At 47.4% G+C, this 13,717-nt stretch overlaps 10 protein-coding genes across 10 annotated transcripts; 6 read left to right on the forward strand and 4 right to left on the reverse strand.

The window, feature by feature from the left end:
* Positions 1-482: 482 nt before the first annotated feature.
* On the forward strand, positions 483-2,285 carry V1508DRAFT_372498 (uncharacterized protein). The gene is made up of 2 exons (XM_066937507.1): positions 483-772; positions 820-2,285. Exons 1-2 carry the CDS (start codon positions 551-553, stop codon positions 2,110-2,112), a joined length of 1,515 nt encoding a protein of 504 aa, XP_066794999.1. The 5' UTR covers positions 483-550; the 3' UTR covers positions 2,113-2,285.
* Positions 2,286-2,446: 161 nt separating this feature from the next.
* On the forward strand, positions 2,447-3,243 carry V1508DRAFT_420000 (uncharacterized protein). The gene is made up of 2 exons (XM_066940678.1): positions 2,447-2,585; positions 2,645-3,243. The coding sequence occupies exons 1-2, from the start codon at positions 2,472-2,474 to the stop codon at positions 3,188-3,190; spliced, it is 660 nt and encodes a 219-aa protein (XP_066795000.1). The 5' UTR covers positions 2,447-2,471; the 3' UTR covers positions 3,191-3,243.
* Positions 3,027-4,113, reverse strand: V1508DRAFT_420002 (glycosylphosphatidylinositol anchor biosynthesis 11). The gene is made up of 2 exons (XM_066940679.1): positions 3,711-4,113; positions 3,027-3,647 (listed from the first exon to the last, which is right to left on the reverse strand). The coding sequence occupies exons 1-2, from the start codon at positions 4,023-4,025 to the stop codon at positions 3,252-3,254; spliced, it is 711 nt and encodes a 236-aa protein (XP_066795001.1). The 5' UTR covers positions 4,026-4,113; the 3' UTR covers positions 3,027-3,251.
* A 376-nt stretch (positions 4,114-4,489) lies between these two features.
* V1508DRAFT_173160 (uncharacterized protein) lies at positions 4,490-4,972 on the reverse strand. The gene has a single exon (XM_066936108.1). The coding sequence runs from the start codon at positions 4,874-4,876 to the stop codon at positions 4,628-4,630; it is 249 nt and encodes an 82-aa protein (XP_066795002.1). The 5' UTR covers positions 4,877-4,972; the 3' UTR covers positions 4,490-4,627.
* On the forward strand, positions 4,678-5,954 carry V1508DRAFT_420006 (Cullin binding-domain-containing protein). Its single transcript, XM_066940680.1, has 5 exons — positions 4,678-4,910; positions 4,974-5,128; positions 5,180-5,226; positions 5,277-5,445; positions 5,500-5,954. The coding sequence occupies exons 1-5, from the start codon at positions 4,908-4,910 to the stop codon at positions 5,879-5,881; spliced, it is 756 nt and encodes a 251-aa protein (XP_066795003.1). The 5' UTR covers positions 4,678-4,907; the 3' UTR covers positions 5,882-5,954.
* A 622-nt stretch (positions 5,955-6,576) lies between these two features.
* Positions 6,577-8,041, forward strand: V1508DRAFT_433398 (uncharacterized protein; the record flags this gene model as incomplete). The annotated part of the gene is made up of 3 exons (XM_066941984.1): positions 6,577-7,676; positions 7,724-7,875; positions 7,926-8,041. 3 exons carry the CDS (start codon positions 6,577-6,579, stop codon positions 8,039-8,041), a joined length of 1,368 nt encoding a protein of 455 aa, XP_066795004.1.
* Positions 8,042-8,335: 294 nt separating this feature from the next.
* Positions 8,336-9,439, forward strand: V1508DRAFT_356566 (uncharacterized protein; the record flags this gene model as incomplete). Its single annotated transcript, XM_066936996.1, has 1 exon — positions 8,336-9,439. The coding sequence occupies one exon, from the start codon at positions 8,336-8,338 to the stop codon at positions 9,437-9,439; it is 1,104 nt and encodes a 367-aa protein (XP_066795005.1).
* A 31-nt stretch (positions 9,440-9,470) lies between these two features.
* On the reverse strand, positions 9,471-11,088 carry V1508DRAFT_420013 (mitochondrial 54S ribosomal protein uL4m). Its single transcript, XM_066940681.1, has 2 exons — positions 10,414-11,088; positions 9,471-10,362 (listed from the first exon to the last, which is right to left on the reverse strand). The coding sequence occupies exons 1-2, from the start codon at positions 10,685-10,687 to the stop codon at positions 9,599-9,601; spliced, it is 1,038 nt and encodes a 345-aa protein (XP_066795006.1). The 5' UTR covers positions 10,688-11,088; the 3' UTR covers positions 9,471-9,598.
* V1508DRAFT_420014 (phosphatidylethanolamine-binding protein) lies at positions 11,071-12,640 on the forward strand. The gene has a single exon (XM_066940682.1). The coding sequence runs from the start codon at positions 11,184-11,186 to the stop codon at positions 12,564-12,566; it is 1,383 nt and encodes a 460-aa protein (XP_066795007.1). The 5' UTR covers positions 11,071-11,183; the 3' UTR covers positions 12,567-12,640.
* V1508DRAFT_420016 (peptidase S24/S26A/S26B/S26C) lies at positions 12,579-13,552 on the reverse strand. The gene is made up of 2 exons (XM_066940683.1): positions 13,421-13,552; positions 12,579-13,372 (listed from the first exon to the last, which is right to left on the reverse strand). The coding sequence occupies exon 2, from the start codon at positions 13,340-13,342 to the stop codon at positions 12,722-12,724; it is 621 nt and encodes a 206-aa protein (XP_066795008.1). The 5' UTR covers positions 13,343-13,372; positions 13,421-13,552; the 3' UTR covers positions 12,579-12,721.
* Positions 13,553-13,717: the final 165 nt, after the last annotated feature.

Here is a 13,717-nt window from a genome sequence, read left to right on the forward strand (position 1 = left end):
TGAAAAAAATAATTATAAGTTAAGGTTACCCTGCTATTGTCACGTGTAAATGGTTACGGCGGATAGGTTGCCGGAGCTGCTAGCATCGCCGATATAGACTGCTGAGTAATAAAATATATATGATTACATATAACTAAAATATAACTAATAATACAACAAATGTTACCGAGACTATGTGGATCTGGCTGTGCGGCGAGTTTATTATGTTTATTCAGCGTTGTGGTCGCGCGGTCACGAAGGCCGCGTCACTAGGTGGATAGAATATCGACAAGTACGCTCGGATATCCACTAACGGTTCCTGCGGCTCACCTTGCCTTTTATAGCTAGCGTATAGTCACTGTTACGTGCGATCTGTAATATAGAGTTTACTAATCTGTACGTTATACTGTATTCAGCATAGTGCAATATCTGTAGCGGGACGCAGATACCTCCCCTCTTACGCAAGCCGTTTCCACCTTCTGCTCTTTATTACGTGCCCCATACTCATATTTCCAGGCCATCTCCACTTTAGTCCTTCCACCCTCACCACATATCATCTCCTTAGTCGGAGATGGCGGCCGCAAAGATCGCACCAGACTTCCTCAATTTGTGGACGTCCAGCTCGCCGCTCTTTCACTGGGACTCCATGGCATGGGATCGAGATTGCGCTGACCACTCAGCACCACCAAATGTCCCGGCCGCGTCAACAGCAGCAGCAGCAGCAGCAGCCGACGGCGTCCTCGGTGGTCTCGTTAATCCCGGCAACGCCTGTTTTCTCAATTCTGTTCTTCAGGTGCGTATGTGTGTACATTTCTGGGTGAAGACATCTAACAAATTCAGGCCATGGCTTCCTCAGAACGCTTGACGAATTTTCTCGGTTCGCCACTATCCGCCTCACTCCCACTCGCAAACGAGCTGAGAACACTTATACTTCGCCTCAACGCGCGTCTGCCAAGTCAGCACACCTATACAGCTGTACAGTTACTCAGGTTGCTTAAATCCAAGAGATGGATAGAGGACTCGGAGCAGCAAGACGCCCATGAGTTTTTTCTCTCTCTTCTCGATGCTTTACGCACTGAACGTTCCAATAGCGACAATGCCATTCTGCCATTCGACGGTATGATGTCCTCTCGAGTCGTGTGCGTACAATGCGGCGAAGAACAAACACTGAAGCAGATCCCGTTCTCCTCCGTCGAACTTTCCCTCCCATCTTTGTCATCATCGTCATCACCTACACTCGTTAACCACCAATCGACCACTCTCGAGTCCATGCTCGCAAATGCAGTCGCGCCTGAAAAACTCGATGTGTACTGCCAGCGCTGCTCGCTCATCGCGGCCGAGTCCCATCTTCAGCGTCTCATAACCCGCGCCTCGCCATCATCCTCTCGATCATCTTCCCCAGAACCTCAGCTCGCGTCGTCGAAGTCGAAGCCAGACATTACCCCTATTCTTCGTGCTCGTCGCGGCATGATAATTGCTGCACTCGATAAACCTACAATCCAGGACGCCGATTTCGAGAAGCTGAAACCCCCGCGCTTGGTATCATCCACAAAGGTTAAGCAGGTGACGATATCACGCGCACCAGACACGCTCGCGCTACACATTAATAGATCGGAATACGATGCGCAACTAGGCATTGCGCGGAAGAATAATGTCCGGGTGGAATTTCCAGAACGGATCCAGTTTGGCAAGTATGTCACCGACCGAGGCGAGTGCGTCGACGAAGCGTGGTATCGACTGTCTAGTACAGTCGTGCATTTTGGCTCTCATTCATTTGGACATTACATCGCATACAGGCGCGTGGATGAAAACTCCTGGGTCCGTATTTCCGACGGCGACGTGCAGCCTGTGGGTGTAGACGACGTGCTCTCACATGGCAACGTCGTTTTGCTATTTTACGAACGCGAACCCACGGTCGACTGCGCCACTTACGAGAAAGAAGTTATAGAAGAGGAGGAAACGAAATGGCCGCTCTACGACGTCCACCAAAGCGACGATATGAGTGACCTTTACTCTGTCTCGTCCGTCGAATCTTCCCTCGTGTTCGAGTCCGCTCTGAGCGACCGGATTACTATCCCGATCACTACTGATGAAAGTGAATGCCGCATGCAGGATATTAGAATGAAGTTGTGAAAAACATCAGTTATAATTTTGCATTCTAAAACAGTTAGAGACGGTGTTCGGTCTGTACATATGTACTTTATGTTTCTTGTTTCGTATTTAGGCTGGGTCTGGGTATTGTTTAATGTGTGCAATTGTAAATATAATATACTCTAACTTGCCAATATTAATTGATTGCAACATCAGCGTTACAAGTTAGTAGATACTGAGTAGAGTGGCCGTAGGGAAGGTAGGGAAGGTAGGGTCCGCAATTTCAGGTGTGACGGATATGCCATATACGTATAAGCGTTTCTGGCACAGCTTCTGCTGCTTCTCTCCACGAAAATTTCGAGCTATATGGCAATGTCAATTATCTCCTCAATTGGCCAAAGATGGAGGCTGTGAAAACAGTAGCTCAAGCGGCTACTAGGCAGAAACCTGGGTACTTGTTTCTGCTACGGCACCGCAATGGTCCGGTTATAATAAACGACACGAATGAAGTTACCGTACGTGAGGGTCGTTAGAGAAAATTATATGACAGCTGGGATTGCTAAAACATTATCAGGACAAATTGATTCGAAAACAACTCCCGGCTACACGAGTCCCGAAAGCATCTAGGGTACACGACTGGAGTTTACTCTGCGTGGCACGAACACCGGACGAATATTCGGCGTTTGCACTAAAATTCTACGTCCACGAGCTGCGAAGGAAACGCGAGCGACTATACGACCAAAATAAAGCCCTCGCGCACGAATGGTTCCGATTCAAGTTTCCGAAACGTCACGCCGGTACATTCGAAGCTGTATCTGACCTCGCGAACGGGTTGGAGTATTTGTATAAGCAGCCTGGAGAGGAATCACCGGTTCGCGTGCCGTACAAGAAGAAAGAGCTCACTCAGCCGATGGACGTTCGACGGCCTACGGGCGAGACTACTGTGTTTTGGCTGCATGATTGGTTTAAAGGTAAGGAGGAGTTATGGGACCACCGGGTTGTGCATAAGCGGTTGCCGGTGGTCGGATTGGGCGGGAATGTCAAGCAGGCAATCAAAACACTTGAGCTGAACGAGCGGGTAGGACAACACGATGAACATATTGTTCATATTGACACATAATGCGCGATTAGTTCTTGTATTATATATAGTCTCGTAATCGCTTTATATACAGGTCGTTAACTTACAACATCTTCTCCTTGCCACTAAAAACGGCGCCAACAAGACGGCCGAGAGCATTTCCCACGTACGCGCCAAAAACAACAGTAACAGGCCATATCTGCCACTCGCGGTCCCAGTCCAACGGAATCGGCACAGCGCCGAGCCAAGCTCCCGCAATTGTTCCCAATGCGGCCGTGTATGCCGGCGTGACAGGTGCTTTCAGCGCAACGAGGTTAGTCCACGTCACGCCGTCGAGTGGATAAGTGCAAAGAATCGGAAAAAGGGCGAGAAGCGCGGTATGTGCGGATAAAAGAAATGTCGCGGGGATGGACACGGTGACTGGCGCGCCGAAAAGAACGTAGATGAGGTGGATGAATGGAGTCAAAAGCATAGAAAGCACAAGTCCGAGAATCGTGGTCTGTTCGTTCATTTGTTAGCAGTACAAACTTGGTCCGTCCTTTAGCATATGGAAATAACATACCGACACTGTATTCTTCGCTTGCTTCTTCTTCTTGTTCCCACTCGATTTTGCGACCGGCTCCGGTGCCGGATTCGTAAAGAGTATATTCACCGCCTGAATGAGTGCAACAGCCGGCAGAGAATATCCCAGTATCTTCACCGGATCGGACGGAAGCAGCGAAGACAAGATCACTGTGACGATTGGAAATGCGAGCAGTGCGGACGAAGTAATGACATTCTCGGGAAAAAGAGTATTCGGCTTATAAGGCACCGCGGTCGCTGAAGTTGGTGCGGATGGTGTCGCTATTTGTCGCGGCGTTGACTTTATGCGGGCCATTGGGTGGATTGGTCGTTATATCATGAATTAGATAAGAACCAAATAAACAAAATTGTCGAGTTTAGCAAGGTCTGTGCTCAATATTGTGTACTGCAAAACAAATAGTAACAAAGAAGATGTCCAATTACGTTTTTTTGATATACAGGTTAGGGTTACGACAACAGTAATGACGTTGCATTTTACTTAACAGATGTCATGCGCAATGGACTTTTGCTGGCAGCTGGCACAGTTACAAATATCTTATTTATCTGTGCAAATTGTAATACTACTGAGCTACACGGGTCAGCGACGTCAAGCCATGACGGGATGTGACATGAATACTTGAACTATTCCTCATTTGAATAATAAGATCACACTGCTGCCGTGTAATAATTATCGGAGCAGTCGCCAGACCACGGTCTATCGCTGGCAAGAAGAGCACTGTAGCTTCTTTAAGAGCTTTACCCCGCTCACAGGTTTATCCACTGATCCACTTCTAAATGATGCATCATGTAAATAGGTGACTCGTCAAGGTTCCTGGACGCAGCTACCGGGAATATCCAATTGCTACTGCTCCTGTAGCCCTCGCGAGCGACCGGCTAGCTACCAGACTTTACGGACAATTACTGTTCCTTAAGTACTTTCAACTGGCATATATCCACTGCGACTGTGCGACATTTTGAGCAAGCGCCAGTGTCATTAATGCACTTACTGTTAAAACAAAGCGTCGTAACTGTGTGTTTAGCAGACCTCAGGTTCAATGGTTTGTAGTCTTGCAACATATGGCATGGCAAAATCGCTGCAGTGGTTAAGCACCAAATGCTCCCCCTGAACGCTTCCATCGCCGAACTCTGTCTCGGCCAAGCAGACATCACACGATCGCGTTAACATATCCCCAGAGAAATGGTACGTCCACGTGTCCATTCTGGTTCTATACTCATATATCCATTATTAATTAAGAATTCATAGAGCTCATTGACATCCGCTCAGCGCAACGCTGTCAACCAATTTGTTGCGGCAACAGGGGCAACATCCCGCTCTGCGGCAACTTACCTTCGCAGCAATGCATGGAATATCGAACGCGCAGTTGACGACTACTACGACTCTGGTGCCGCCGCTCCTCCGTGTGTCTTTCTTCACCTTAGCAGTAATAGCAAGTACTGACCGGAATGTAGAAAGAAGGAATCAAAAGCGCTCGTCGAGCTTTTCGAAAAATACAAAGGTGCATATGTCCTGGTGTATATCTAATGGAACTATGGGTAACAGGAACAGATCCAGAGGAACCTTCTACGATTGGAATCGATGGTACGATAAATTATATCCAAGATCTGGGCGTCGCGTTAGAAGATCCCGTTGTGCTCGCTCTCGCATACAAACTCGATGCCCCGACGATGGGTCAATTCCCAAAGCAACGCTTTATAAAAGGATGGCAATCAATGAAGTGGGTGCCTATTCACTTTTTCTGGGACAAGAGAGCTGATGATTAATGATATAGTGCGGATACGATTCCAAAGATGAAGAAAGCCGTTGAGTCATTGAGCGCGGATTTGGCGAATGACCAAACGTTTTTTAAGGAAGTTTACAAATTCACATTCGGTTTCGTGCGTCCGCAAGGTCAACGTGTGCTACCACTCGATTCAGCAGTCGAATACTGGAAACTACTACTAGAAGATAAATTCCCCAATGAGGACGTTTTTAGTAAATGGATCACATTTGTTACCGAAGAACACAAAAAAGCGGTACCGAAGGATACGTGGAACATGTTGTTAGATTTCGTAGTTAATGTCCTTGGATCGGAGGACGGACTGGAGAGTTATGATGCCGAAGGGGCGTGGCCTTCGATTTTTGATGAGTTTGTTGCTTTTTTGCGGAGGTGAGGTTTAGACGGGTGTAGAATGCATGTACGCAAGTCATTTTAATACATTTACGCTTTTTGGCAATTCGGAAAAAGTCCAATCCAGATGCAATACCGTACTGGTGATATATTTGTGTGGGAGATGTGTTGATTTTACTGAATAACTGCTAACTGCCTTACTTAGCTCACAGACTTGTTTTGAAATCGGACAACCACTTATTCTCAGCTGAACGTCCAGCTTCCTGCGCCATGCGGAGTTATTACAGCTCGAACAACGCCTCGGACAGCCTTATCCTATGCATTCAGCACAGCTTGACAGAAATTCTACGTAGCTGTTCACCTGCTAAACAAATCGAGTCGTCACCCTGCATACATCACAAGCCTTTTCTGACTTCAATCATGAATTTCACGGCTATGATAGTCAAAAATTTCACGTTATGGGCTAGGGTAACGTTCCTGATAAGCGGAGCCATATTATTACGGCTCACACGACCAAACGCGACCGCTCAAAACTCGGGTCACAGAGGCCGCTTTGTTTACTATCAACCGGGCCGGATGGCGGCGAACAAGCAACGCACAACGAATAGTTAAGTCCTCGCCATTCTCGCAATCCTACCTTTTGGTCCCCCAGCGGGGTAAATATCTGTATACTTAGCACAAGTCACGCCCGCTCCTGTATTCCAATATTTTATACAAGTTTAGTCTAAGTTGATCCAAATGTCTGACAATATTTCTGAGACTGCCAGTACAATTTGGGTTGACGATACCTATGGCGAGATGGATAATACGTCGACGAGCTGGGCTGATGAGATGGAAGAAGAGTCAGAGAACAGGGTCCAGAAGGAGAAGGTATCAGATATTCCCGTCCAGAACGAATTGGAGTTAGACCAGCGCCTTAATGAGTTGTCGGTAGATAATCGGCTCAGAGGAATGAAGGCATACGATCTCGTGGAATTTGAGCAATTCCTCAGAGTTCTTGAAGACGAGGTCAGCGATAGTGATACCTTAGAGAAAACCTATAGCCTTGTGGACTTCATGCAGTTCATGACACTTGTTGACAACTGTGATCTGGAGGACTGCACCAGAGATCTACAGGAGGAAGTTAGCGGTAGCGAGGACTTCATTATGGTAACGCCACTAGTGTCAAAGGTGAAAGGAGCTTCTACGGCGATGGAGAATCAGAAAGTGACTCAATTCGTCGAAGGTGAATCCAGTTCAAATTATGCGGATTCGCTGGACTCCGATGCTGAGTCAGATTACACGCCTCTCAAGACTGACGGATTGCCCGAACCCAGTACGACAGCATGTCTTGACCAGTTGTCGAACAAGTTCCTTGTGCTTTCCAATGCGAGACATGGGAAAGGTGCAACGAAGATCTCCAATGATGACAAGCCACTAGCAGTACAAGACACTGATGTACATGAAGCGCAACCGGAGCAAATGGTCAACTCCAGTCACGCTGCCACGCAAACAGACCAAGAACTCCGTACCCCACAACTCGTCACCGGACATTCAAGCAACTGGCCAGATTATGAAGTCCAGTCTGCATCTCCAATGATAGGGCAAATCTGTGCGTCTTTGAATAGCCTTACGCTCGAGCTTCAGGATGTAAAGAGATCCGTCGCGAGCCTACAGGCCACCAAGACTGTTGTCCAGAAAGACAGACGTTGTATTGAGAGAGACAAACCTATTTTTGGCTCCAGTGACGAGCCTAGTGAAGAACTAGACTCAGTTCAGTTGACGCTCTATAACTTCATGCGGGCGATTAATGAGATGAAAATTGATATTCAGAGTCTCCGTAGCTCCATTAACATCGTGTAAGTTGACCTTGAAATGCTGATCGATGCGGCTAACTGGTACTAAGTGACTCCAACGCCGTTGCTCGTGAATTTAATAGGCAATTGAAAAATGGGTTCACCGGAACAAATAAAGACAATCTTTGCATACTTCGACGTTGGGATGGTGTATGCTCACAGATATATCCTAAAACTTTACTCGATGCTAAGCGTATGAAGAGTAAGTTGAGTGTGTCCACTGTATTCTTGTCTTTGCTTAGTGCTATTTAGATGACGAATTAGTCAAAATGCTTAGATTCTATGGATTTGACATTGATAGTGAGCAAGAGGACGAGCTTGATATGAAACGCAAGCTGTTGGCATTCTTGGGATGTCCCGGACACTAAATGGGCTTAGGGATAACGATAAGCGAGTTGGAGGAATCTCAATCCGCATGGACGTCTTTTCTGTAATTCTGTGCTAGTATTAAGTGCTCTTATCTGTGGCTGTGCAATATATCCCCAGTTTCTCAAACATGTTTGTATCAAATGACATATTAGTTGGGGGTAAATAAACTATCATACAACGCCGCTAGAACAGCCCTAACCCAAATGATGTCCGCCACCAGAAGCTGTTAACCCGGCAGCCTAACTACGATGGTTGTCTTCAAACGCCTTGGAAGGCAGCTGCCACAATTTACAATGAAGACGCTCTTGATAGTCTACGTCCATGGCTTCAAAGGTGACTCGACGACCTTTCTCCAGTTCCCGCAGCACGTCGAGCAGCGACTCAAGCAGATCTACCCATCAACCGCCATAGTGTCTGTCGTCTACCCACCATACGACACCAAAGGCGAGCTTACTGTCGCCGTCAATGCCTTCCTCTCGTTTCTCGAAACCAAAGTCATTGACCTCGAAGTGGCGAATGGCACGGGATCTCCCGTTATCTCGCCCACTGTCGGCGTGATTCTTGTAGGGCATAGTATGGGAGGACTGGTTATTTCGGATACGACGATTCAGATTTTGACACGCGATCCAACAATTGTGTTTCCCAAAGTTATAGGATTATTATGTTTCGACTCTCCGTTTCTGGGATTGCATTCGTCCGTGTTTGCACAGGATGTTATACATCGAGGCACATCTAAGTTCAACGAGCTCAAGGCTCTCGGCGCTAGTGTTCCTTTGGCTACCGTCGGGTCATATCTGTTTGCAAAGAAGAGCAGTGAGCAGCCGACTCAACGCACAGCAGACGGAAAACCAGCTAGTGATCAAAAGTCGTCGCCCAATTGGGGTAAAATTGCAGGATTGACTGCCGCCGGCGTCGCAACTACAGCCGCAGCCGCAGCCGGAACGATGTGGTACTTGAAGAGTCAGAACGTTGATACCAACTGGGCTAAAGATCATCTCATTTTTGTTGGTGCAATATTCCAGAAACCAAGTGCTCTCAAGAGTAGACTGTGGATATTCTATCAGGCTCGGGAGCGAGTCCAGTTAGTCAATTACTACACAGTCATTCAGCCTCAGGAGAACGCGCAGTCTGCCAACGCCCAGGATTCTACGCAAATGATCAAGGGCCTCGGCAAGTTAATAAGCGGTGAAGGTGACGGAAAGAGAACATTTTGCAATATCCCGAAGGAGGCGCCGTATTTGGACTTTTTTGTTCCGGCGGAGAACAATAATGCATTCGGAGAGATTGAAGCACACATGAACATGTTTGACGACGGGAGAAATTCAGGATATAGTACTTTGCTTGCCGAAAGTGTAGAGAGGATAAGCGGATGGGCTTCTACATCGGAGAAAAATTGAAGATGGCTGTTTAATTTTTATTTGTATTCATGCATAATTGTCCATGTGGCGTGTAAATATTTGGGATTGGCTAGGTCTCGGCTTGGATAGAATAGCATTGTCATTATTATCTATATGTACTGTATTCAGTAATTTTTTAATAATATATTTACAATAGAATTACTTCTTAACCTGTGCCTTTTTGCCCTTTTTAGCTTTCGCTTTAGCCTCCTTTACCCTCTTCGCGCCGACATCGAAATTCTTGCCCATGGTCGCTGCATCCAAATATTTCTTTCCTTGCGTGTTTTCCTCAATGTACTCCAACGCTTCTTTCTCGACAATTATCTTCTTCGCCTTTAGTAGAGTGCGGACATCCAGATCTTTCATATGCAACACTTGCGTATTTGGCTCCGATTTCCGCAGTGACAAATTCAGATTTTGCCTCTCACCTGCAACAATCACCAACACAGCTAGATTACTCCATGCATGCACCTGCCAAATAGCCTGTGCGGCCTTGGACTTGTACGTCACCAACTCCGCCGAGCCGTCTAAAACAATCAAATTTCCGCGTTGATACGCGTACGAAAATGCCGTCCGGAGCGCAAGGTTGTAAACCCGTCGATTCAACAGCGTCCGGTCGTCAGGATTGCGCGGGCCAAATGGCTTGCTGCCATGATCGAAAATCGGCGAACCGGCTTTACCTACTCGGGCCATGCCGCGGCCCTTCTGTGGAGCCATTTTCTTCTTAGAGTAGCCCAGTTCGGCACGGTTAGGAAGGAAAAGGCTGCGGCGATCGTGGAGCGTGTCATTTTCGTAAACAACGGCTTGCCAGAGAATGTCTCGACGGAATGGGAGAGCGAGAAGCGATGTTGGAATAGCGGCGAAGGATGAAGGCTCGAGGGAGGGAAAGCAGTGGAGGAGGGTCAGAACTGCAGATGGCGGGCCTGTCTCAAATTAGTATTTCACAGTATCAAACCTAACAGAGTAAGTCATACGAGCAGCGAATGGTAGGGCCGCCTTGTTTTCTGGTGCAGCTGGGGCCCAGGTCAAGTCTTCTGAGGCAAGCGGACTTGCCCCGGCGTCGGTGGCGACAGTTGACTCGCCGCATTCTACCGCCTGTGACGTTGATGGAATAATGTCATTTATTTGCTGTATCGGTTCGATTGGCGTAATGGGAGGGATAGATGTGCTAATTTCGGTTGTTGACGCCATCGTAGCCGCCCGTCGACTTCGACTACACCGGAAGTTCTGCACCACGTTAAAACCCATTCCACTCGTAACATCGCCCCAATCAGCTCAGAAACGTACTTTCAAGGACTGCGATGTAAATGCCGGCACTCTCCGAGGCAGAATATTGAATAACAGCAGTAACCGTGGCGGAGCCATTGCTGCGAATTTTGTAACGCACGTGTGCAGTTTGAAGAACCGTCTTTAAGAATGGCCAATATCGTGAATATCTTATGCAATATGTTCGCCAGTTGCACTCGTCTATCCGGCCGATTTTAATGCTATTCGCGGTATAGCTGGGCGCGAGTTCTTCGGCCGTGGTGATTTGCGCTGTGCGCTGAATTTTTTCGGGTGGTTGTTGTGCAGAGCACTAGCAACAAAAACTCGCCGCGCCGCAAAACTTTTCGCGATGGGTGTGCTTCGGAATCGACACTTTCCGCATCAGTTGAAGCTACAACTTGCTATATTCTCACCATTCTTGACCACAACAACGGCACGGCATTTCGCATTGTGGCAAACCGAGCATTAGGACGCCACAATGCCCCGAATCCCCGGCGCCGGTATTGGTGTCGTCACAGCGACAAGAGACGTCCTAAGGCGTGGCATCCGGGCGGCCTCTGTAACCGCATCGAATGTCTTATCCTCGACCTTACCGACAGCAAATGTCGAGTCGCCGAGTCCCAGTTTTGCAGATTTAATTGACCCGGCAACGGTTGTTCCGGATGGCGATCTAGCAAGGATCGCTCGGGCAATGGGATGTGCGGTCGAGGACCTCATCGCGTATCCAAACCTGCACGACCCATCCGAGGTCTCCATGCCATACATCACTGCCAAGTCGTTCACAATCCCCGCATACCGACGCACGCCGTTCATGGATTGGCGGGTAAAGATGCCTCCAGCCACTCTGAAATCACGGAAATCGAAACTGGCGTATCGTCATCCAATAGGTCTCGACCAGGCGTTCAAGGAAGCACTGGGCGTGCTCGAGGCCGATAGACAGCAAAAGTACGACAACTTACTCAAGATGCACGATCGAATAGACGCAATCCTACAGCATTTCAATGTAAGCGCAATCGACGACATCCCGGACCACAAGTCTCGTGGCGGTGCGTACTTAGCATCCGTGGAAATCGAGAAGGGCCGGATTAATGCTGAAATCAATAATCCTGAAATCATCCACCAATTCAATTCCGGAAATTTTGATATGAAGTTCCCGGTGTACAGATTTTTGGCACGACAAAAGTGGGAAAAGAATGACCGACTGTTGCTGATGGATCGCTTGGAGAGTATGAAAGTTATTCCCGATACTTTGCCAACGTTCTACCCGCGTGTTGACTTGAAGATTCGATTCCCAGGAACGATGGCGCACTGGATCGATCCTGGTAGAATTATGAGTACCGGTGTTACTGCTCAGGCTCCAGAGTTTTCGATTCAGATTTTCGAGGATAAAGCCAAGCTATACACTATTGTCATTGTCGACCCCGACACACCGGACCTTGAAAACGATTCTTACAAGACCACTCTTCACTATATTTTGGCTGACGTTAAGATTTCCGGCAATGAGCCACTTGTTGACAAATCTATGGCCAGGGAATTGGTGCCATATCTCCCTCCTCATCCAGAGAAGAATAGCGGCTTCCATCGATATGCTGTCTGGGTGTTCGAGCAACCAGGCGGTGAGCGATTAGCAGTCCAGCAACGTCAAGGGAAAGGTCCAATAGATGTCGATAGACTGCTTGAAAGAGATAGATTTGATATACGGTTATTCAGATCCGCGCATGGATTGAGGGCAGTTGGCGCGCATTTCTGGAGGAACGGATACGATTCGAAGACGGAAGGTGTCCGCGAGAAGTTTGGTTTGGGTCCAGGAAATGTTTATACACATAAGCGGTTCCAGCATTATCAGGATTACCGTGGATAATAGTTATATAAAGTCTTGTAGATATTAGTAAATAGTGTACATGTCATGAATGATTTAATCGTACTATTTATCAGATACGTACAAAGGCAGAAAGCAAAAACCAAGTACGTGTCTATCATACAATGACGATCCAGACTCCAGCAATCCCAATGAAATCATCTCCTGCTCGGAGTGGTTGGAAGAAAGTCGGCAATGCTTAGATCTGTAGCTTCTATATTCGATCCAATTTGTCGAGGCCAACTAGGAAGCCAGTCAAATGGGCCCCAATAAACGGCCCATAACACCTTTCCAACGACCAGCGCCTTCGGCACTGGTCCATATTCTCTTGAATCCAGCGATGCCATGCCATTATCACCCAGAATCCATATGTAACCTTCAGGAACTTTTATATACTTCCCGGTTCGCCCGTTTGTGACACCAGTAGATAACCCAACCAAATCATCGGGCATACCCGCCGCTCGTGTTGGCGCCTTTGGCATGGCATCGCAGTACACTATATCACCCGGCAACCCAGCTACCCGTTTACATATACGTGTGTGCTCCTCTGTAGGCTTACTGATCACGATGACATCTCCCACTTTGATGTCGCGACCGAGTCGATGGTTGTATTTATCCAGGAAGACGTGGTCTCCGACTGTGTGGAGTGTTGGCAGCATTGAGAGACCACCAGTAATTGCGAACTCAAGGACGTATGTATGAAGCAAATGAACAGCTGCTACAGCGCGTATGAATTTGCTGGCGTTACTGGCGTAGTATCTGAAACCACGAGTGGCCATAGCTCTATTCGGTCCGGCAAGACGAGAGCTGTATGGATAATTAGCGACCAATTTGCACTGTTTAACGAACACATACAGATTATTTGATTCTTAAAATTAACTCGACAGAGTAATTATTTATTCGTGAACATCTCCAAAGCGTTGTAGTGATCATTGTAAGTCCAAAACCTTCGGCGTGCGAGCATCACCATCAATGTCGTGAGGCTCAGTAGACCACGCGCTCGACGAGGCCAGAATATGTGAAATCGCGTATTTTACCACCCACGATTTGAGAATCTGTATACTATCACCAAATGGATAATATTATAACAGGAATCTAGATACAAATGACATATGTATCACCAAATTACGAAATATCTACCGATAAGTCAACAA

Source organism: Lipomyces doorenjongii, assembly GCF_038497915.1.
Source record: "Lipomyces doorenjongii strain NRRL Y-27504 unplaced genomic scaffold V1508scaffold_35, whole genome shotgun sequence".
Classification (NCBI taxonomy): domain Eukaryota; kingdom Fungi; phylum Ascomycota; class Lipomycetes; order Lipomycetales; family Lipomycetaceae; genus Lipomyces; species Lipomyces doorenjongii.